Source organism: Arvicola amphibius, chromosome 2, assembly GCF_903992535.2.
Source record: "Arvicola amphibius chromosome 2, mArvAmp1.2, whole genome shotgun sequence".
Classification (NCBI taxonomy): domain Eukaryota; kingdom Metazoa; phylum Chordata; class Mammalia; order Rodentia; family Cricetidae; genus Arvicola; species Arvicola amphibius.
The window spans coordinates 137806378-137829530 of record NC_052048.2 but is presented as its reverse complement, the minus strand read 5'-3'; the positions used below and the strand labels follow the sequence as shown (position 1 = coordinate 137829530).

At 44.3% G+C, this 23153-nt stretch overlaps 1 protein-coding gene across 5 annotated transcripts in view; it reads left to right on the top strand.

Moving 5' to 3' along the window:
• Nucleotides 1–23153, top strand: part of Wipf3 (WAS/WASL interacting protein family member 3) — a 78020-nt gene that overhangs the window by 4675 nt on the left and 50192 nt on the right. For 4 of the 5 annotated variants that reach the window (XM_038320370.1, XM_038320366.1, XM_038320369.1 and 1 more), the window contains exon 2: nt 21108–21257. In XM_038320370.1, the coding sequence (XP_038176298.1) occupies nt 21165–21257 (93 nt within the window). In that variant the 5' untranslated portion in view covers nt 21108–21164. Of the gene's footprint in view, nt 1–1904; nt 1993–21107; nt 21258–23153 lie in introns of all 5 variants that reach the window. The other variant, XM_038320367.1, reaches the window with a different exon arrangement.

Genomic DNA, 23153 nt, shown 5'->3' with positions numbered 1-23153 from the left:
AGGCAGCCAAAGCAAAAAGGGAAACTTTACCAATCTACAGCAACCATGAGATAAACATAGACAAATTGCCAGTTCTTCCAGGTCCTGAAACCCGAGAAAGCTTTTCCCTGGCAGGTCTTTAAGGCCAGCTCTGTTGTCATGGAGATCCAAGTCTTTAGCATGGCCTTGCCTACAGACAATGGGAGTTTTGTGGCCGAGGACAGTGCATGTTTCCTGGACCTTTATTGACTGTAGTTGTGGGGGTGGTGTGCCAGAGCGCAGCCCAGATGAGCACCCGTGTAAAGGCCAGGACACTTTGGTCCAGAGACTTGCTAAGACTCCTCCTTCCAGAGACGCTAATCCTTAGCAGACTCAGGTGGACATGAAATGAACCCCACTAGTTAACCAGAAAAGGCCTGAGGGTGTTTAGGAGCACAACCCCATTAACAGGGACTGCTTTGCTGTCCCTGAAAATTATTTTCCATTTTACTGTAGATATATGTGCATGCATGTCTATGGGCGCATGTATGTGGATGTGCACGCACATGGACACACAGGCCTGTGGAGGCCCAAGATTGACAGGGCTCAACATTGACTACACATCCCTTTCATTAACTGTGGCAGGCTCTCTCAATCAAACCCAGAGCTCATCAATGTGGCTAGTCTCGCTGTCTAGGCCTCCAAGGCTGGATTATAGGCTGGCCATCCCACCTGGCATTTACTTAGGTCCTGGGGATCTGAACTCTGGTCCTCATGCTTGCTTGACAAATGTTCTAACAACCGAGCAATCCCACCCCCGCCCCCACACTAGTGACAGCTTTAACTTCCAATTTAGAAAGGAGACATACTGCTGGGAAAAATAAAGAATGTGATGCTGTGTTTTAAACATTTTCAGACTGAAATATTGACAGTCACACTGTTTTGGCCCACCTCGTGTGTGTGTGTGTGTGTGTGTGTGTGTGTGTGTGTGTGTGTATGCAAAATGCCCAGCTATAACTTGATTCCTTTGGGATTGCATTCAGCAGCCAAAACAAACAGGAAAAGTGTATGCATCTGGATCTACCGTAAAAGGGGACAAGTTATTTGTTGCTGGGAGCCAGACTTTCCAGTAAAGGCTGCCTGGGAGCAAGGAGCTCAAACAGGACCAGCTCCTTCTCATCTCTGTTTCTCCCTCCTTAATTTGCAATACTTCATCCTAAATCTGGCTGCCTCACAGTCCCAAGATGGCTGCTGCATCTCCAGGCTTGCATAGATAGCCTAGGTAAAGAGAAGGCGGGCACGGTAACTAAACTGGAGCTGTCCCTACTGGAGATTCTTCCATTTTATTCAGAAGATGGTGACCTCTCTAGACTTCCATTCACATCTCCTTAACAGAATGATGTCCCAAGATCATTCAAGTATAAGAATCGGAGAAAGCAAATCTTTCCAGCTGGGTGGATCTCCCCCCCCCCCCAATTAGAGGAAGGGGTGGTTAGTGGGTAGAGAGACTGGAGTGCCTTCTTTAGTCACGGCCCTGACTTAATTAGCAGTCGCAAAGGTGACTCAGTCATTTTAAATGTCACACATTCCAGATCTCCATAGCAGAGAGCTGCAAAGGGAAGTGTGGTCTACGTGGAGGTTCCTAGATCTCTGAGCCAGCTCCGCCCCTTCCCAGATCTCAAAACTACCCCTGTCCCTACCACAGCACTTCAAAGGCTCAAACTCACTTTTATCTGCCTGTGCCCCCCTCCCCCACCCTTTTCTTGAACACTGAGGTGGTCTGGCTAAGTGTCCTGGAGTTCATCTGTTTATCTGGCCTTGTCCTTCTCCGAATTCCAGACACCCAGCATTTCCCATTGGTGTCACACTCAGATGAACCATCTCCCTTGCTAGTGTGGATGTGTGCCGTTTTCTCTCTACAGACCATATTCCATCCTATTCCACAGGCAGCCTGCAGGAACGTCACCAGAAATGCCCACCTGGATCTGAATGCCCACCTGCCTTCCTGATGATGATGAACATACAATTGTATAGGTGAACAAAAGTCACCAGGAGGTGGCCTCATGCCTTTGATCTAAAACCTTACAAAATAAAGCCCATAGCCCAACTCGCTGGTAACTTGTCACTGTGAACAGCATGCCACACCCCGCACTGGGCACAGCTGACTCCAGCCCACCACCCCTCCCATCAGGGGAGACCCACCCCTAGTTCCTTCTTACCCTTTTGATTTGCTTGTGACCCATGTAAGCGGTTTCTTCATTGCCTTCAGGTTTCCAAAGTGCTTGTGTTTCTCTTGATGCTCTGTGCCCTGGATTCTGCCTTGCCTGCTGGGAATAAAGCCACACTACCTTTTAATTACAGCTTCACTGAGATATTTACACATATTAAGAAAATCGCCCCTTTTTAGTATTTAATTTCAGTGAGTATTAGAATATGCAGAATCATGCGGCAGCATCCGAAAAAGAAACCATGGTCTCTCCTCTCAGCTCTGAATACCTCATTCATCTGTCTTTCACTCTGGATTTACCTATTCTGGACATTGTATTAGTGGAATCATACAGAGACAGCCTTTTTGTAAGTGGTTGCTTTGTCTTACACAGTTTATTTAAGGCGAACCCGCCACAGTACGGTGTGAATTGGCTGCCGTGGCTTTTTACTGTCAAGTAATACTGCATCCTTGAATTGATGGCCTGAGACTCTCATTTCTCCTTGTTGTCCATTATAATAATGCTGGCCTGGAGGTGTGGCCCAGAAGTAGCTGGAGCCCTTGCCTAGAATGCGCAAAGCCTGGCTCTGATCCATCATTGCAAAGAAGCAATAGGAGGGCTAGGATGAGGAGGAGCATGGAGGGGAAGAACAGAGCCAGTCATGTGGGAGTTTAATAAGCATGGTCAAGCGTGATCAAATGCACATTTTACACATGCATGAGATTAGGCTGTGCCCCAGAAGTATGTTCAGTTATCATGTGTCAGTGGGCAACAGTACATGTGTGGATGCACTTGGCAAAGGCTGGATGCAGAAGAGCACAGGCCTGGAATCATACTGACATAGGGGGCCTGTGGTTTGTGCTGTATCAGCTGTTACCTATCACAATGATTGCTTACATATCTGAGCCTTCCTTTCCACATCTTGGATATGGGGCTGATATTGTACGTCTGTCACGCAGAGTTGGGTTTATTTTTTTTTGGAGGAGGGTGGTGAGAGAATTGTATAAGTAACAAGTAGATTGCTATTTTTTGATCAGAACATGTGAGCTGTTGTCTTGTTAATGAATTATTTAGCAAAGCATCCTTATAGCCATGTCTTTCAGTGTTGTTTTGGGCAGCTGGGGACCAAACCCAGGACTTTGTACATGGTAACCAAGTGTTCTGCTACTGAACTCTTTCCAGACTGAGGTCCATTAAGTAGGCACCAACCCTGACTACCAAGGAATAAAGTTATAGAGAAAAATGAATGTACACCATCAGAGCAGGAGATGTTTACACACACACACACACACACACACACACACACACACACACGGTGGGGGGGGAAGGAGGGAGGAGGAGGAAGCAAGGGAAAGGGTGAGAAATATACTTTCTATTTCCTTTTAATGACAGAAATTGGTTTTAAATGTCTCATGTCACTTAGAGCTGATGTTTATTTTAATATTCTCTTGATATCGAAATGAGATAGTTTTGTTTCCATTGTTCTGTCTCACAGTAAGGCAGAGGGAAAGTTAAATTGCTCAGACATAACTACTAAACCTGACAGATGAACGATTATCCTGAACGGCTTTTGCACACAGTTGTTGCTCTGATTTTCACACAGATGGATCTGTTCTAAGGTCTAGAAATGCACTAGCAGTGGTCTAGAGGGTAGGCAAGAAAATGGAGTGGGCTGATGTCTGCTGTGTGCCTTTCTGGCATTTATGGATGCTCAGCGGGTTCGCAGGGATGGTGTTTGACTTTGTTATGTCCACATTATCCATGTAAGTTATGTCTGTGCCTATGTGTAAACTAAAGATCAATAGCCCAGGATATCTATCTGTGGGAACTGGGGCTCCACATTTTCTAGTGAAGGAAGAAAGCCCCCTGTCGTTATTTCCAAGCCGCGTGTCTTGTGGCTAGCATCCTATGGAGCTCCTCATTTAATGGGTGGCAAGAATTGATTCCCAGCTGGAATGAGCTCACAAATGATTCATATCTAGGAGAGTATACTTCTGTAAGCTGTGGGTCCCATAACTGAATGTGGTAGCCATGGAAATGTGCTAACAGGAAAAGGTTTGTGAGTCTGCAATGACCAAAAACCAATTTAAAATTACACATGGAGCGTGCGATTGCAGTCGCCCGTGTTCCATCACACAGCTTCCCCGCAGCCGTGGCTGTGGTCACACACGTGCCATTTCACCTGCCACTCCTCCACCCAACGCCAAGAGAGACACCTGAAACAGCTCAGCTCGGATTCCAGAGCATTGTTAAGTCATAAACTGCAGTGCTTCGCTGGTTTCTGCTCCTACGGGAACACGGGGCTTCTTTATTCCCCCAGAGTCTATCAAATGTTGGACTTTAAAAATTGCTGTTTGGATTTATTCATTTAATGTAATGATCCAGGAGTCTGGGGCCATCCTTGTCTGCATATGGAATTCTAGGTCACCCGAGGCTACACAGTGAGACCCTGTCTTTAAAAATAAGAAAAAGTAATGAATTTTAGTTTGGGATTAAGAGAGTTTCCAACAATTTCTGAAACGGCCGTATGTTGGCTGCTAAGTTTTTTGTTTGTTTGTTTTTGTTTTTTGTTGTTAGTGGTGTTGTTTTTTGTCAGTTTGACAATTTAATACAAGTTAGGGTTATCTAGGAAGAAGAAACATGAATTTATATAAGACGGACTTGTAGGCAAGTCGTTGCAGCATTTTCTTGATTAATGATTGATGTAAGTGGGTCCAGACCGTTGGTGTAGGTGAGGAGTGCCATCCCTAGGTAGGTGACCATGGGATGAAGAAGAAAACAAACTGAGCAAGCCCTGGGGAGAAAGTCAGCAATCAGTATTCCTCCAAGGCCTCTGCTTCAATTCCTTCCTGTTGGTTCCTGCCCTGACCTCCCTTCCCCAAAGGGCCATGAGCCATGCTGGGAGAGTGGTTTTATTCCACCTCTGCCTATTATCCCAGCATGCTTGACTAGTCCCCTGACCCTGTGGATGGTAATGACTGTGTGGGTGTCCTCAGAGGAGCTGGCCATGAGGCTCAACCGCAGAGCTTGGCACACTGTAGATATCGCTTTGATTTTTCTTCCCCCTGTATTTATCTATACTTCCTGGTTATTCACAGAAGTCTCCTGATTCAGATAGCATCAAGCTTAAAAAAAAAAAGCTTCACAGTTCCAAATAAGAAACCCAGAGCTAGCAAGGCTCGTGTTTAATCGATTCATCCATGGTCGTAGTTTGGAAACAGGTAACATTGCACAGATGCTTCGGACATACAAAGGAGTGCACAGTGCGGAGGGTTCTCAGGTCACCCAGCTGCCCCATGTTCTTCCAGACACTTCCTACATATGTAAGCATAAACATGGATATAAATACACAACATAAATAGAAACCTACTCAGACTGTGGGTGTTCGCTGCTGACTGTTTTTTTTTTTCCTTACTATAACCTGGAGACCATGCCAAATGTCACACCTGGAGTCTACTAGATTCTTGTTTAGCAACCATCTAGTTAACCATTATTGGGTATGAATTACCTTAATATCCGGTTGATAGGAGAGCACACACTTTATATCTGGTCATTTGCTATTTAAAAAAAAAATACTGTTTCTCATGAGTGTGGGTGTGTCCCAAAGATAAAGTCCTAAAATTGGAAAACACATGTAAAAGTTTGATAGATTTGACCTCGCACTCTGTCCAGTGAGAGAGAGAGTGACCCCTCCACTCTCTCCAGCACATGAGGGAGAGTGACACTTGCTCTCTGTCTAGTGTGTGAGAGGGTGTGACCCGCCACTCTCTCTAGTCAGTGCATGAGAGCGAGTGGTGACATCCCCACCCCCACCCCACCCCACCCCCCACATCACTGTTTCTAGTGTGTGCTTATTCAGCTCTTGAGCCTGGCTGATCTGATGGGCACGCAGTAGTATCTTGTGGCTTTGACGCACATTTTCTCATGAATAATACTGAGCATCTTTGACGTGTTTTAATGTCACCTATGCTTTTGCTTTAGCTATGATCTGTTTAGGCCCCTCGCATATTTTTCATTACATTATTGATCTTTTCTACAAATTTATAAGTCTCTGTCTGGAAAATAAAGCCATTTTACCGTAATTTTAATTTGCTATAATTTCCCCTAATTTTTAGTGTGCTTGTTTCAGTTTTATGGTTTTTCTCAAATTTGTAATGACGTATGTCTTTGATATTGTGGTTCATGTACTTATATACTTATTAACTGCAGAAATATTTTCTTATGGCTTTTAAAAGGACTTACTGGTTGGGTGGTGGTGGCCTTTAATCCCAGCTCTCGGGAGGCAGAGGCAGGCAGTTCTCTGTGAGTTCGAGGCCAGCCTGGTCTACAGAGTTAGTTCTAGGACAGCCAGGGCTACACAGAGTAACCCTATCTTGAAAGCTTATGTGTTTCTGTTGTATGTATAGGTTGTGGGGTGTGCATGTATGTGTACATATGTATGTGTGTGACACATCTGTGCATGGCATATATGTATGGATGTACTGGTGTGTGCACCTGTGTGTATACAAATACGAAAGGATGACATCAATGTTGTCTTCTATTGCTCTCAGCATTAATCCCTTGAGATAGGGACTCTCAGTGATGCCGAAACGCACCTTGTTGTCTAGACTGGCCAGGATCCTCCTGTCCCAGCCTCCAGTGCTTGGGCTACACAGACATGACCAGTTTCTTACATGGGAGCTGAGGATACAAATTTGGGTCTCTGCTGCTTCATTGCTTGCTAGAGCTCTTACCCACTGACAGTCTCTTCCACACTTCGCCTTGAAGGGTTTTTTAATCTCCTATGTTTTTTATATCATGATAGTTTTCTCTTTCAGAAGTTAAAATTTTGGTACTTTGGATTTTATTTTAAGCCAAGGCAAGCCTTACATTCGTCTATGTTTCTAGTTATCCAGTGTTCTCAATAGTTTTTCTTGAGTAACATATCTTTCTTTTCCCTCCTCCTACATGCAGTGTCTTAAAAAAAAATAGCCAAATCTTCTAAAAATTCATCTGTTTGTGGCTTTCAGATTCATTACCCAGGTCACTCTCTGTTCTTCTCAGTGGTGTGGCTTTATCCTTTTATAATCCAAGGACTTGAGGCTTGCACGTGAACTTCGGAGTCTCCTGCCCAGTTCCTAAAAGCAAATGAGTTGGTATTTTCACCGAGGTCACTGAAGTTTTTACAGCACAACACGGACCGAGTTAACATTTGTCTGGTGTTCGGTCTTTTCTGCTGGAAAGTAAAGTGTGTTTTTTCAGTGTCGTCTCTGTTGCTCAGCCTTGTCTTACCCGGGCATCTCGTACATTCGGTTCCATATTCTCAGGCTGACTTGTGAACACAGTTGTCTCTTTGCAGTATTCCTGCAGCTGTTTCTACACTCAGAGGTAAATGCTGAGATTTTGGTTATTGGTGTTGAAGTCCCCTTTAAAGTTTTTCTTATGATTCAAAGTTATTTCTCTACTGATTCTCTTAGGCTTTCCATATACACTGCCATATTATTGAGGGGGCGGCAAGTGAGCCTCTTTTTCCAACTAATATATAAATATATGCTTTATTTCTTTAATAATTGAATTGACTCCCACCTCTGGAGTGATGACATCAGGTAGTGACAGCCATATTCATTCCTGATTTGTTCCTGACTTTAATTGGAATCCATTGAGTCTTTCATCATTTGCCATGACGTATTTTGTGCGGTTATAATCAGGTGACAGCTAAAAAAATAATTCTATTCATTATCATTGTATGCAAGAAAGTACGATTTGTGTGTGGGTATGTTTGACCTGTCACTCCTGCAGAGGTCAGAGGACAGCTTTGTAGAGTTGGTTCTCCAATTCTACTTTGCTTGGGTGCTAGGGATGAAACTCGGGTTGTCAGGGGTTCCAGGAATAGAACTCAGCTGTCATGGGTTCCAGGGATGGAACTCAGCTGTCATGGGTTCCAGGGATGGAACTCAGTTGTTGTGGGTTCCAGGGATGGAACTCAGTTGTCCAGAGATGGAACTCAGTTGTTGTGGGTTCCAGGGATGGAACTCAGTTGTCGTGGGTTCCAGGGATGGAACTCAGTTGTCCAGGGATGGAACTCAGCTGTCATGGGTTCCAGGGATGGAACTCAGCTGTCATGGATTCCAGGGATGGAACTCAGCTGTCATGGTGTCGTGGGTTCCGGGATGGAACTCAGTTGTCCAGGGATGGAACTCAGCTGTCATGGGTTCCAGGGATGGAACTCAGCTGTCGTGGGTTCCAGGGATGGAACTCAGATGTCGTGGGTTCCAGCGATGGAACTCAGCTGTCGTGGGTTCCAGGGATGGAACTCAGTTGTCGTGGGTTCCAGGGATGGAACTTGGGTTTTCAGGCTCATGCAGCAAGCACCTTTCACCCTCATAGCCCGTAATGCTGTCACTGAGAAATTCTGTCAGTAGGTGTTTTTGCCTTGGTATGTCCCTGTCTTTGGTTCTTTGTGGCAGGGTCTTCCACATAGCCCTGGCTGTCCTGGAACTCATTCTGTAGACCAGGTTGGCTTCAAACTCAAGAGATCAGCCTGCCTCTGGCTCCAAGTGCTAGGATTAAAGGTGTGCGCCACCACATGGCTGAAATGCCCTTGCCTTTGAACTAGGGTTTTACTTTAAATGTTGCCAAAATCTGCTTATTTATGTTTCTTAGATCTCACTTATAAGTGAGATTGGCTAGTACTTTGGGGTTCAGGGTCTGTCTGTCTTGCCTTTGGGTCTGCCAGCTTCCTGTAGTTAACTTCATCCCCTAGCAGCTGGGTGGAATCCCATGTTACAGCCTTCCTGTAATTGACAGCAGACCTTTGACATATTTACTATGTTCCACCCTCTCTAGTCTTGGTTACTTTCCTAATTCATATTGTAATAGAAAGCCATCTACTTTAATCTGCGTTTTCAGATTAGAGCAGAAACTTTTAGCATCTGTATGGCTGTCACTAAGTCTTTCCTTCCCCTGTTTTTGTATTTGCTGATCTTTTGGAAGATTGCTCTTTTGATTTCTGATATTTTCCATATTTCCAGATATCTGGTTTACATTCACAAAAGAAAGTCAGTTCTTTTCTCTCTGTTGCCCTTAGCAGAGCTGTTGTCCCCACACTCTTTAGGGGCTATCTGTCCTTCTGTCCGTCAGTGTCATCGTTGACAGTTGTGATGTGCTCTGGCCTGTGCTTTGTTAGTGTCCCATCTGTCATGACTTTAATTCTCAGGATCATTGAATTGGTCATTTAGGTCCCAGCACTTTCTGTTGCTGCCATTTTGAAGATGTTCCCTGTATGTCTTCAGTATTAGGATTCTGAGGAGAGCCTTTTCTCTGTTGTAGTCCTGCCTTTTGGTTAGGTGATTTTTACTTGCATAGCTGCAGCTGAAACACTGTGATTCTGTGCCTATTTTCGGTCCTAGAATTGGTCTGTTTGTTTTCTTGCTTGAGAGTCTCACTGTAGAGCTCAGGCTGGCCTCAAACCTGTGCTCTTCCTGCCTCTGCTTGCTGAGTGCAGGAGCTGTAGAAATGACCTACCACAGACTGTTTGCAATTTTGCTTCATTGGTTTGGTTTACTGCTGATTTGCAGTTGATGTTTCTGATGCTAACTCACTTTTTGCATGTTACATCTTCACCATGGTAAAGAACCCTTATTTAGGTTTTTGTTCTGTTTTCAACTTTTGCTGATTTGGTGTGCACCTTTTAGACAGCTCATAGGCAGATTTCAGTGCAACCTGAAAGTGTCTTCAGTAGCCTGGAAGGTAAGCCGATTCTCAGGCTTTGATGGACAGATGCATTACAGCATTTGCTTTTATTTCCATTCTGTTCTGATTAGTTTTTACTGCTAAATTTGCTTTTTTACATGTCATTTAATGAACTTTTAAAATTTGTTTTGTTTCCGTATTCTACCTAAAGATAGATTCTGTTTTAAGTTATCCAAATGCCTCTCTAGCTAACTCTAATCTCTGGATGCCTCAGGGTTATAGTTTGCTTGTGTGTTTTTAATGTAGTGAATATCAGCTGCTCCTCCCATAAGCAATGCCAACTACTGATCCCCCTGTTCCTTTTGAAATCTCTTTTTTGACACCCGGTGTTAGCTGATAGGATCATTTCCCTTAATTTTTCTAGTATTTACATTTAAATCTTTCATATACTTTTATTTTTGAATATATATGATTGTTTCACTTCAAAGGTATTTTTGCCTCACTGTGTAACAGCTGAAGAATCTATACACACATATTCTTCATTTTGTGTTCTTTTTCACCTGATAACTCTTGCCGGTTATATCCTCTGTGTTGCTGCTGTTGTGGATAGTTGTTGCATTCCTCTCTATTATTTTTAAAGTTAGACTTGCTTTGTTTCTGTTCATCACTTCTCCTACCCTCCCTGCCCCTCTTGCTATTCTGCTCGTGCCCAAATGTCCTTCCTTGCTGTTCACAAATCACAAAGTACAGCTTCCCCTCTCTGTGCTCCTCTCCTCACCCTTAAGATCATCTCCTCTCCATCATGATCCTGTTTCTATTCCCATTATATACAAAATTAAAAATGGATATAATCTTAAAGATGAAAAGACATACGGGTCACATACCCACACTTATCAAGATCCCATAAACAAGAGAAGAAGTGCAATATGGGAAAAACTGAAAGCTAAGTGGGAACTTGGAAGAGAAAGTAGGTCCTCCAAAATGGCAGTAATACTATATTAACCAGAGAACCAGATTTTTCCTATATACTACTATAAAATACAAATTCAGAAACTTGAATTTGGCATATTTAAAAACATGTTACACTTGCCTTTTTGCTGCAATGACAGTTTAGCTGGGTATAAACTTTTGGGTCTTATATTATCTCTCTGGAATTCTATGGCATGGATAATGTCTCCAAAGCTGTATCATTCTCACTTAGTTAGAAAAACCAGAATTGCTTTTCTCTATAATAAAAAGTCACACTAGGAAAGATGGCTCAGTGATTAAGAGCAGCACTTACTGCTTTTGAGAGGATAGTTTAGGCTCCCAGATCTAACCACCTGTAACTACAGTTCCAGGGGGGATTCTGACACCTCTGGTGTAGAGAGAGACTGTGCTTTCATTTCCCAGATGCCCAGACCCAAATAATCACACAAAACTATATTAATTAAAAACTGTTTGGCCTATTAGCTCAGGCTTATAATTAGCTAGTTCTTACAACTTAAATTAACCCATAATTCTTGTCTATGTTTAGCCACGTGGCTTGGTACCTTTTCTCAGTGCAGCATTCTCATCTTGCTTCCTCTGCATCTGGCTCGTGACCCACTTTGCCTTTCCTCTTCCCAGAATTCTCCTAGTCTGGTGCCCCACTGATACTTCCTGCCTGGCTACTGGCCAATCAACGTTTTATTAAATCAATATGAGTGGCAAATCTTTACAGGGTACAAGGGTATCCCACAGCACTCTGGTCTCTGCTGGCACTGCACTCACATGCATATGCCTATACACAGACAGACAGACATACAGACACACACACACACACACACACACACAGAGAGAGAGAGAGAGAGAGAGAGAGAGAGAGAGAGAGAGAGAGAAATATCTTAGAAATTGAAAGGCATACAGGTTCACTTAAAGGAAAGGGTATATATGTCCTCTGTGATGCCCATTGCCACCTCTAGACCACATGATGTTACCTCAGAGTACAGCATTTCTGCATAGTTCCCAGTTCCCAGGGAAGAGGTGCTACCTAGCTGTGAAGTTAAAAGCACCTTCCTAGTAAAACCTCACATCACAAACTGAAGAGGCAGCCATTCGTTTTATAAAGCGACTGACTGTATTAGAACGAATAATAAACTGATTGTGTTAATGCATAAGGTGGGCTCTGTTTTTTAAAAGTCAGGGTGCACTTTTCAGAAGCATAGCTATTACATAAAGTGAAACTTCCTTTAAAGTGTGTGATTAATGTATTTTTAATGAGCCAGTTCTTCTTTTAGTCAACTCAAAGGTAGGAAAAAAAAAGAAAAGACAGGAAACCAACATTTCTCGCCCTCGGGAGCCACACACACAATGGTTATTATGAGCTTGAGTCATGGTGAATATTATCAATATCTCCAATTTTCCCTTCACCAGGTGCTGTTCAAATATTATAAAGAACTCAATGAATGAGCTGGTATCCAATTTGAATTTCAGCAAGAATCTAATAAAAGGAAGCTAATTTATGAGCTCTTTTCGGGTGTGACACTGAGTTTTGTACTGATTGTGGCTAAGAACTGTATCATTTTAGAATTCCTGCAGATGAGCCTACGTTTGTTCGGTAATTAGAGACTGGCTGGAGCGTTTTCAAGGCAGAGCTCCAGAGCTGATGCCGGGTGATGCTTCTCAGGAGCTGCAGCCCTTCCTGTGGCCCCTCTGACATGGGGCAGGCATCCCTCCTTATCCCTGCCTTCGTCATTTCCAGCTCTAAGTACAGTCTGCCGTCTGCATGGCCCCAACTTGCTGAAAGTCAGTGGATCTATGCAAAACCCAGTTTTCTCAGAGAGGACCCAGCCTGTGGCTGTGAGCCAGTGTTCAGCACCCTAGGCTCAGAGGGCCTTAGGCAGCATTTACATCCCTTCCTGGGAAGATACTGGCAACGATGCTGGCCCTGTGAGTTTGGCAAAGATGCTGCCTTGCTCATAAGCTCCCACCAGAGAGTCCCTCAGAGTGTGGTTTCCAACGCAGCAGGGCTGGTCTGTCCTGGGAGAATAGGAAGGAGAACTTGTTAAAAACAAGACCCTGTGTTCGTCCTCTCTGAAAATGAGTGACCCCTGCCCTAGGCCTCTCCTCCCAGTGATTCAGCTTGGGCTCCCCTGGGAAATTTGAGATGAGTTTGAGGGGCAGGTGGGAAAACATCACCAGTCTGATGATGGTTGTGTTTATTTTTACTCTTAACGTCCACTTATAGTCGGTGCTCTTACCTTGGCGTTTGCAGTCCAATTTAAAGGATTTATCTAAAGACACGAGTTGATTCATAGCAATCGCTAAACATAAAAGTTCGGGTGATCTGTGGGTGTCATAGAGACTGTAAAGTCATCTGCAGACAGCTTAGGCCAGACCCCTAAGACCAGGTTAGTACTGAGAAGGTTGAGGTGAGGGTTCGGACAGCGCCCCCTCCAGGGCTCTGTGTGAATTCCATAAAGTGACCTGAGTATCACTATGTGGAAAGTTCTGCTGCAAACTTTGGCTGGGTTCTCTGCTGTACTTTATCTCAAATAATACAGCTCAGACTTTTTTTAAAAGTGTTCCTCCAAGTATATATGTTAAGTATATTCCCCCTATACCCTCTGTCCCCATTTTCTCACCCCTTCCTCCCCATTAGGCCCCTCTGTCCCCTAAACAGGTTTACTCGTAATGTCATGTCATATGTGCGTACATGATTGTTATACAGTTGCACGAAATCCCAGGAGACACAAATGAGAAAACCCAATTTCCCCCCCTGAGGTTGATATAATTCAATCAATATGATTATCTCCACCCATTATTTGGCAAATGATATGACTTTGTTCCTTTTGCTGAAAATTGGTGTGTGAGTGTGGGTAGGTGTCTATCTACCATATTTTCTTAATCATGAATTTTTAAAATCATATGCTGTCTCATTACCCCCTACCCTGTAACCCTTCTTACTCAGGTGTCGGATACCACTTAGCAGGGTCGGGCCATGGGGATTAGAAAAATCCGTATAGAGCATGGAGTGAAAGTCACAAACAGAAGCACAAGATAGTACCGGGAGGGAGTTCTAGTGAGTTCTGAAAATCGCCCACAGTTAATTTCCATTTGCTTGAATACCCTGACTCCAAAAATGTAGGAGCAAGATAAAAAAAAACCACATTAACATGATACAAGGAGTAAACAGACCAGTTGAAGGGTTACAGGCTATTCATAGTTAAAAATTCTATTGCCAGAACAAGACAAGTAACGCTCACAACCCAGACCAAAACATTCGGTAGGCAAACCACTCCCTGGGTGGAATCCATGGTTATTTCCCTAGGTAGGAAGGAACTTAGTTGGATCCTTAGACTTTTGTTTGAGACAGGAACAGATCTACTTTTTAATATCAGGGCTGGATATTAGCCACACCTATTGACAATAACCCTGAAGGAACAGAAGTAAGTTCTAACTCTCTGACCTTCAGTCAAGGTTGAATGGACCCACACCTATGGGCCCTGTCACTCAGATCAGTAGACCCTACCTCAAAGTTACCTCTCAAAAAGGCAAATATTCCTAGCAACCATATATCATGGAGAATGAACAAGAGGCCAGTGGGAAGTCGATCTTAGGGGAGAGAGTGGGCTAGGGGAGGTGCAGGGGAGGCTGCTCAGAGAATCTGCTCCACAGCAGATGGGGCAGCAACAGGAAGTGACTGGAGACCAGCTTTACATCTTAAAATCCCTTGGTTAGTTTTTATTGATAAGAATTCTCCACAGGTATTCCGAGGATCCTTCATCTCACGGCGTTTGCATAGACGTTAGGAGTAGGCTGTCCGGGCTGCAGAGTCTTTGTGATCAGTACACACAAGTGACTTGTCCTTGGATATGACAGCCCGCTGAAGTGAAGCGTAAGTGTGGCTCCTCCTGGGCCAATAAATCGAAGAAACGCAAAGGAGAAGTGTTAAGACCAAAGCGGGGGGGGGGGGGCGGTGTAGGAAAACCTTATTCTCAAACTCTCATTCTGGATGGACACAGATGGCTGGTCATACAAAGAAAGAAAGAAGGGGACCCTGGGGTGACATAGGGATTGTATAGACTACCTGTGTTAGGTAGGGGTCCCTACCCTGTGCAACCGGAGCTCGCCGGAGAGAGTTTCCACTACGGCAGTTCGTGAGAGCTTTGTGACCCACAGGTTCTGTTGGCCACTGGAGCACACAGTTGCTTTACGGATTGCAGACCGCCAGCTACACGCATGCACTCTGCATCTGCTGACTAAGCCAACCACTGGTTGAAAACACAGCATCTGTCCAGAGCAAGCACCCAGCACGCACGTGCACACACACCCCATCTGTCTGTCCATCTGTAACCTTTTCTTCCCATTGCCATTATTCCCAACTGTTATTATTCCCAAACAACTGTTTGCACAGAATTTACATTGTACTAGGCATTATGGGTAATGTAGAGATGGCCTAGAGTATCCCAAGGCTGTTTGTAGGTTACATGTAAATAAAGTACACATAATAAAGATAAGGACTTGCATGTCTGAGAATTTGATATCCATGGGAGTTCCTGGAACTGACCCTTTTAGATACCGAAGGAAAACTGTACTTCCCCATATTTCAAAATCGAATTAAAAAAAAAAAACATCTGGAAGGGTGGTTAGGGTGGTTTTTCTTCTGGACAAAGAAAGACGTTCTGGCCAATACTGTGCTTGCACTCCTGGGCAGAACCAGTTATGGTGTGCTGAGTGAGGACCTCCATACCACACCCAGGCCTTGCCCCCTTAGCCTCTTTGTATTATTACTTGAGTCTGTGGCCACAGCCTGCTTTCTACTTACAAGGAGTGCAGGAAAGGGGGTCCTGGCTTCTGGCTGGTGCTCATGCTACAGGGAGTTTCTTGTATTTTATAGAGAATGTGTTTAAAGATAGTGGGTGACCACAAGACAAACATCCACCCCATCCCAGGTAAGAGACTCCTACGGAGTGAAGAGCACCAGGCAAGCCTGTATGTCCTTAGGCCCCTGCCCTTCTCTCCTCACAGGCAGACCCTTCTGTCCCCATGTTTTCCTGTCATTCCTGTTACCAGGACATATCTCAGAGCCACCTGTGTGCCTGTTGAATACCCAGTCAGTTCTGCCAAAGGTTTATTTATTATGCCCCCCGCCCCACCCCGACTATGAGATGCAGTTGCCTTCCTTGCTATTCCAGCCTCCATTGGAGCATTCATCCTCCTCCTCCTCTCATGCTGGGTATCCTAGCTTTTGTGGCAGTGGTTCTGAGTGCAGCCCGTGTGTGCTGGGACCTGTGTGATAATCTTCTTATGCAAGCCCTGTCCTGTGGACTCTGTTTCAGCTAAGAATGAAGCCTTGGCGCACTCGTTTTCTATATAAAATGTAGCCGGGGAGGAAGGCAAGCAGACTGGGAACCAGGTCTGTGGGAGTCTCAAGCCAGCGCTGCCCCCATATCTAGGTCTCCTAAGAAGCATGGGGCAATCTATTCCCCTCCAGGCTCCCTCGTGTTTAAACCAGTAGTGTGTGTGTAAATGCTGCTCTTTGGTTATTTCATGAGTTGGAAAAAAGTATAAAAGCTTTTCAGTATCTCACCTTCTTCATATCTTATGCATTTTGAATAAATTTCAGAACTGAATAGACTTTTAATGGGTGTGGAGAGCACGAAGCCTTAAAGAGCGGACTGGCAGCGCAGCCTATGATTTCCTGTGGCTTGGTATTCTTGACTGTCAGATTCTAACAAGCGCTTCTCTAGAAAATCCCTTAATGATTCATCTGTCAAGAAAAAGCCTCCACAGTCATGAAGCACTGCACATAAAAATATCCTTTAATCGCAAACTTTGGGGAATTATGCCCTGTGATTTCAGCAAGGCTGAGGCCCAGTCAGGTGCCTAATTGCTCCCCAGTTCCCTGGGACAAAGCCAGGTGAAGAACAAGGACACAGAGGGAGAGGGAAGCGAGGAATTAGTCTCACCCTGTGGGTCCTTCTTTCTTTCTGGGCTTGAAAGGCATTTTTAAATCATTGCAAATCAAAGCAACATAAGTAACGCAAACTGTTAAGTTTAATGAAAGATGTGGTAGAGTCAGAGCTGGGAATGTGTATCCCAGACCAGAAGTCGACTCTCATCTATGGTCTTCTGGGAGTTGGAAGAAACTGAATGAGCTGAAGTCAAATCGGGCTATCTGTTGCAGAGCAATGTTGCATGTGCCGTCTGATTGGTGGGAAGGTTTGATGGAGCAATGGTTTCCAATCCCTAGAACTGTGCCGGGCACACACTGGAGAGTTAGGAACTTACACAGCCCGAGGAGAGCCAGAGGGGAATCGGTAGACAGAACAAGCATGTTGAATCCATAGATGACCAACCAGCACCCTGTCTCAAGCTGACCCTCGTATTTACAGACTCACTGAGTCGGCTCTAACACCAGTACTCCCGGGTGTTTTACAGTTATGCCTAAGCAGGAGGGAAGTCCTGATGATTGAAGGTCCCAACTCAAGTATTCCCAGCCTAGACTGGATGAGGCATCTGCTGCCTCGCTCCCTCTCTGTCGCTCAAAACAAGCCTCCTTTCACGGCTTATTTAGTGCCTGTGCCATTGGCATTTAAAGGCGTGCCTGAGCCGAGTGCCTCAGTGCTGTAGGGTGTTCTGAACAGCAAGGAAGCTGTGAGTGCCCTTGGAGAGAGTGTGTATGTGATGCAGGCTTTGTTCAGACCCCAGGGGCAGTGCTGCCGCTGTGAGTTCTGTCGTTCTATTCTGTCCTCGGTGGAAGCCATGATGCCCACTCCCATAGGAGAGGAAGTCTGTACTAAGACTACGGATTCAAATGTTACTGTTATCAGAAGTACCCTGGTAGACACCCGTAAATAATCTAGGAGTCCCCTGGCCCCGTCACACTGTCACGTGAACTTCACCATCACATGTAGCACGATTAATACAATCCCAAGACAGATATTGGGGCTCAGCCTGAAGGTCAGAAAAGAAAAGCAGCCAGCCACTGGCTCTCACCTCTACCTCAGACTGAAATGGCGATCCTGCCTCTAGGAATCTCAGAATGTGACTGTTTGTGAGAGCTGTCTCCTCCCATCTTATATTCCTCTCTAGTGCGCCACTGCCTCCCAGTTTCTATTGCAAACTAGTGTGGCTCCTAGGATTAAAGGTGTGTGTCACCACTGCCTGGTCTGTAAGGCTGACCGGCAGAGCTGTTTTACTCTCTGATCTTCAGGCAAGCTTTATTTATTAAAATATGAATGAAATATCACTATAATCACGTGCAGTGTCCACGGCAACTTTATAGAACACAACTACATTACTAGTTTGATTTAAGTTCCTATACAAGGTGGTGGGTATTATAAATGAACTTTAAAACCTCACATCTTAATACCAGAGAATTTGGGGTTTTTTTATGTATGTTAAGTCTTAAGCAATCTTTGGCACGTGACCTTACAGTGAGTTAGAAACCCATCTCCTGAGCAAATCAAGTCCAGCAGGTCTCTTCTGCTTCCTTTCTATTTGCTACATCTCAACCACGTGGTTCAACCTAACTGCAAAAGAGTCTGGAAAATTAAGTTGGAGCTTTCCTAGCTAGCCCTGCTATAGTTTTTAAAACTGTTGCCTTTATCATTTCTCTCTAGGTAAACAATAAAACTGATAAGGAAAAAAGAAATTTTTATGCTTTTAGTTAATTTCCAAATACCTTTTTTTCCAGGTTTTTCACCAGAGAAAACAAGTCTTCATCCTCTTGTGTTCCCCAATGAAAGACGAAGCCCTTAGATGTCAGGGCCATGCTATATCCTCTTGCTGTGTTAATATTTCTGCCAACCGTTCCTGATGCACATTTTTTATTGAAAATATTTTTGCCATTGAATAAAAACTTATATTATGGCCAGAGATGTCTGACCCTGCAGAATTGCAGGTGCTAGACCATGAATAGAACACAGCACTCAGCCTGCGGAATGCCAGCTGTGTCTGCCCTGGCGCTGTCGCAGGTGCTAGACCACAGATAGAACAGTGGCACTGCTTTGCTTCTTCCCCCACTGTCTCGTGTCCTCCACGATCTGCTCACTCTTCCTGTGGCTTTATTACCTGGACTCTGAGGAGTGGCCTCAGCCTTTTGCTGTCATCTTACTAGCAAGAAAAGAGCATTAATAGTGACTCTCAGGCCCATTGTGTAAGGGAAAATGTTAGGTCACGCACCAGGAAAACTATAAAAGGCACACTTGGATATGCATTCGGTAACATTTATTCTGGAGGATTCTTAACCTTGCTGAAGAGGAGCAAGTGTCACATGATTAGCCATTGATATTTGCCTAACAGAATTGACAGTAAGGTCGTGTGTGTGTGTGTGTGTGTGTGTGTGTGTATGTGTGTATGTGTGTAGTAGCTCGTGTGTGCCATGACACATGTACCAAGGTCAGAGGACACCTTGTAGGAGTTGGTCCCAGAAACTGAAATCAGACTTGATGGCAGTCACTTTCCCCCACTAGGCCGTCTCACCCACCCTGAAAGTTGTCTTACAGAGGTATTTGTGCACCGATGCCCATAGCAGTCTTTTTCAGGAGGCACCTTTACAAGGGAGGCAGCCCAGCTGTCCACTGCGACATGTGTGATATAGACATACAATGGGTTCACATAAGTAAAGAATACAGGCTACGTAGCACGTAGGTTTCCAGAGGCCTCGGGTTGTGTGAGGGGACACTGCTCAGTGGGTACAGCGTTCTGTTTGGAATGATAGAAATGTTTGAGGGGATGGGTAATAGTCGTGCTTACACAGCCTTGTGTGTTTGTTTGATGGCAGAGAATTACATTTGACTTACAACAGTTAAAATGGCCAATTTTATATTATATTCTTCCACAATAACTAAAAGTTACATTGGAAAGAGATTGGATCTGAGCCACTGAGCCGGACCTGTTACTAAGTGTATGTGTGACTTGTGGCAAAAGTTTCACTTCTCTGAATGTTCCTTTGCACACTGTGAGAGCAAACGAAGTCTCGAGGGCATTGTGTAGTTGACATGATCACAGCCATGTCAGGGACCCCAATGCCTCAGGCCCATGGAAATGGCAAAGCCTTCCTCTGGACCAAGAATGAATGGTTTAGTTAAAGCCAATGTATGCAGAAACTATCAACTCCAGTTTTCTTTTCTTGGATGGATCACTACCTTCTGAGACGGCCCTCTTATAGAGAGAGACCTCCTTCCAAGATTAGCTTAACTGGGCCTTTTTGTGCAGCTGTGAACAAAAAACCTGCCTCCTCGATTAGTGAGATACAATAAACACCCTGAGTTTCCCAGCCTTCCTGGGGCATCTCCATCAGAGCATATGGCCCAGCTGATCCCAGCTTGTCTGCACATGTGTCTGTCCCTTTTCCTGTCTCCTCACCACCCTACTAGCCACGGCAAGCCCAAAGCCATGCCAGTTAGGCATGTACCTGTTAAAATCAGGACAGCCCTGATTTTTGTGAAGGGTTGCTGTGGGAACTGTGACTCGCTTGTCTCAATCTGCACCATGTAAAAGGTGACGAGAAATACCAATGGTTACAGCATTACAGTGTTGTGTTGCATAGTTGTTTATTGCCTCTAGTACTGAGGATATATATACATGTACACACATGCATACACACACACACACACACACACACACACACACACACACTTAGATAGGGGTTGCAGAGAAATACCTGTATCTGAGATCAGACATCTTGCATTATTAACCATTTGAAACAGAACTGTATTTGCAGAACCTTGCCAAAAGCTCTGTGTGTCACAGGAGAGGTGACATGTCTACACCCAGACAGCTGTGTAAAAATGACAGTAAGGGAGCAGCAAGGAAAGGGGCAGCTGACAGATTCAAAAGAGGCAGGGAGAAGTGAACACCCTTCCTACGTTGTACTTCAGGCTGGCGTCCTGTGTGAGGCAGCTTGTGACACCGGGCAAAGGTCAAGTGTCATTCTGACTGTTTACAAGATGATGTCTGCGCGGAACTCCTTCAAAGTGATAAAACCGCAGGCTATTGTCAGTCATCGGAAATCCACTTTAGAATGAGGTGTGTGTGTGTGTGTGTGTGTGTGTGTGTGTGTGCGCGTGCGTGTGTGTTTACACATTCACTTTCTGTGGAGACTCAAGAGTAAATTCCATCAGTTTTATTAGCATATTAGAATCTATCCACTTTTTTCATTGCAGGCACATGGCCCAGGCCCACCTCCCAATAAGTGCTCAGTGTCTGAATGCACAATCAGATGAACTAAGGAAGGAGGGGAAGAGTCAACAAGACCTACAAAAGACACCTAGTTGAAAACGATCCCTTTCTCTTTTGCAGACCAGAAACTACTCTCTTGGAACCATTCATAAGCAAGAGACACCAACACTGTGACTTATGCCGGTGCCGCCTCCGCCACCACCACCTCCACCGCCCCCACCTCCTCCACCTCTGGGGGCTCCTCCCCCTCCACCTCCACCAGGGCCCCCGGTAAGGCCTGTTTGTTTTTCTCTCTGTTTTACTGTGGCTCGCTGGCCTTGGAATGATCTTGAATGGGAACTTGGTGTTGGAATGCAGGTGATACCGGCTCTCACGTGCCAGGGTGTACTGGCTCTGGCTGCTTTGGGGTCTGATCAGTCTGGACTACATGTTTCTCCCCACTATTCCCCACACATCTCATTTGCACTTAATCTCAGTCTCCATGATTTCCCCCTCAATTCCCACCACATGGCGCATGCTTCCCCAGGCTCTCTAAGTGACTTTCCATCTCAGTGGACATGGACACTCTGGCGAGAGGGTCCTGCTGGAGTCAGGCCCATAGACACTGAGAAGTCAATTTGCATGTGGGGTGTCATGCAAAAGGTGATGATAATACGCTGGCTTCAGTTGCCCAGTTCTGTGTCCAGCAAGTTACATGTGGCTGAAAGCTGCTGGGAAATGGGCAACGTTTCCTGCGTCTGAAGCAGTGAATCGAATCTACTTCCATTAGGCCACACGCCTTTAGTTTAATCATTTGTTTTGTGTTAGAAGAGGGGCCACAGAAAGTAGACCTTCTGTTCTGGAACGGAAATTCAACCTCTCAGCACCAGTGACATTGGGACCAACCAACTGGGGACGGGAGCTGGGGAGCTATACATTTTAGGACACTTAACAACATCCCCAGCTTCTACCTGTGCAATGCCAGTAACACCCCTCAAGTGTGGCAATAAAAATGTCTTCAGATACTGCCTGGTGGACAGAATTACAGACAGAATAGAAATAAGTATTGAAGTTTCATTGCTGAACTTAACTCCGCATGCTCAAAGTCAAGGTCATCGCCAGGTGGTGAGGAACAGTTTGTAGATAAAGATGATGAAGGGGAAACTATTCATGAATCCTAGATTTGCTGACCCTGAAGAAATGCATCAGCCGGAAAAACAGACACATCAAAAGTCGTTAGTGGATCTGGAGAAATAGCCTCTTACAATCACTGCTGGTGACATAGACATCTAGAGTTTCCTAAACGGTGAGCAGTTTTTTCTAGAGCGTTCTAGACAGGAAACAATAAACCCATGCACATCGCTGTGTAGTCAGGCCGTTTCTCTTTTAAAGAATGGTTAAGAATTTCACCCTGAAGTAACCAAAAAGAATTTACGCAAAGGTATGCACAAAAGTACATTTTAGACTTGTGAAAAATAATAGTTTATGAGAACTAATTTTTTATGTTACACTACAAATTAAAACTGCATTGTAACACAGTGTTAATTAAAAATAACATATATGGTTATTCTTTTAAGAGTATCGACAGCATGCCTATTGCACATAGTGAAATTGGTTGTGTAATTTACATCATAAATAGAAAATATCATAAAAATTTGATAAGCTGATATAAAGTTTAATATTTATTAGGAAATTCTTTGGTTAATTTTTTTTTGCATTGTCTCATTCATCCCCTTTTTAAATGTGTGTCTCATGGGGGAACAGGTCACTCAGAGCAGAAAATAGCTATGTAAGTTTTAGTATTTTAAAATAAGCTTCTGCAATCTGGAGAATCTTTGCCATGTATGTTAAAGGCAAAAATAGCTAATGTCCTTGGTGTTTCCAGAGCTCTTATAGATCATGAAAAGGATGATGAGAAAACAGATACAGGTAAAAGGATTCTCAGATTTACAGCATTTTGGATTTCAGATTTTTAAATTCTGGATGCTTACTCTCTAAATCTATATGCAACTATTCCAAAACCTAAAAGTACCAAAAATAGAAACACCCTTTATCTCACCTATAGTGAGAAAACATGAGGATGGGAGGGTTTAGAATTGGTCAGGGTGCTGGAACTCTTAATGAGAGCAAAATTATGATTTCCTAGGTGGCAGTGTTGTGGTGTCGATCAAACAGTTTACAAAATGA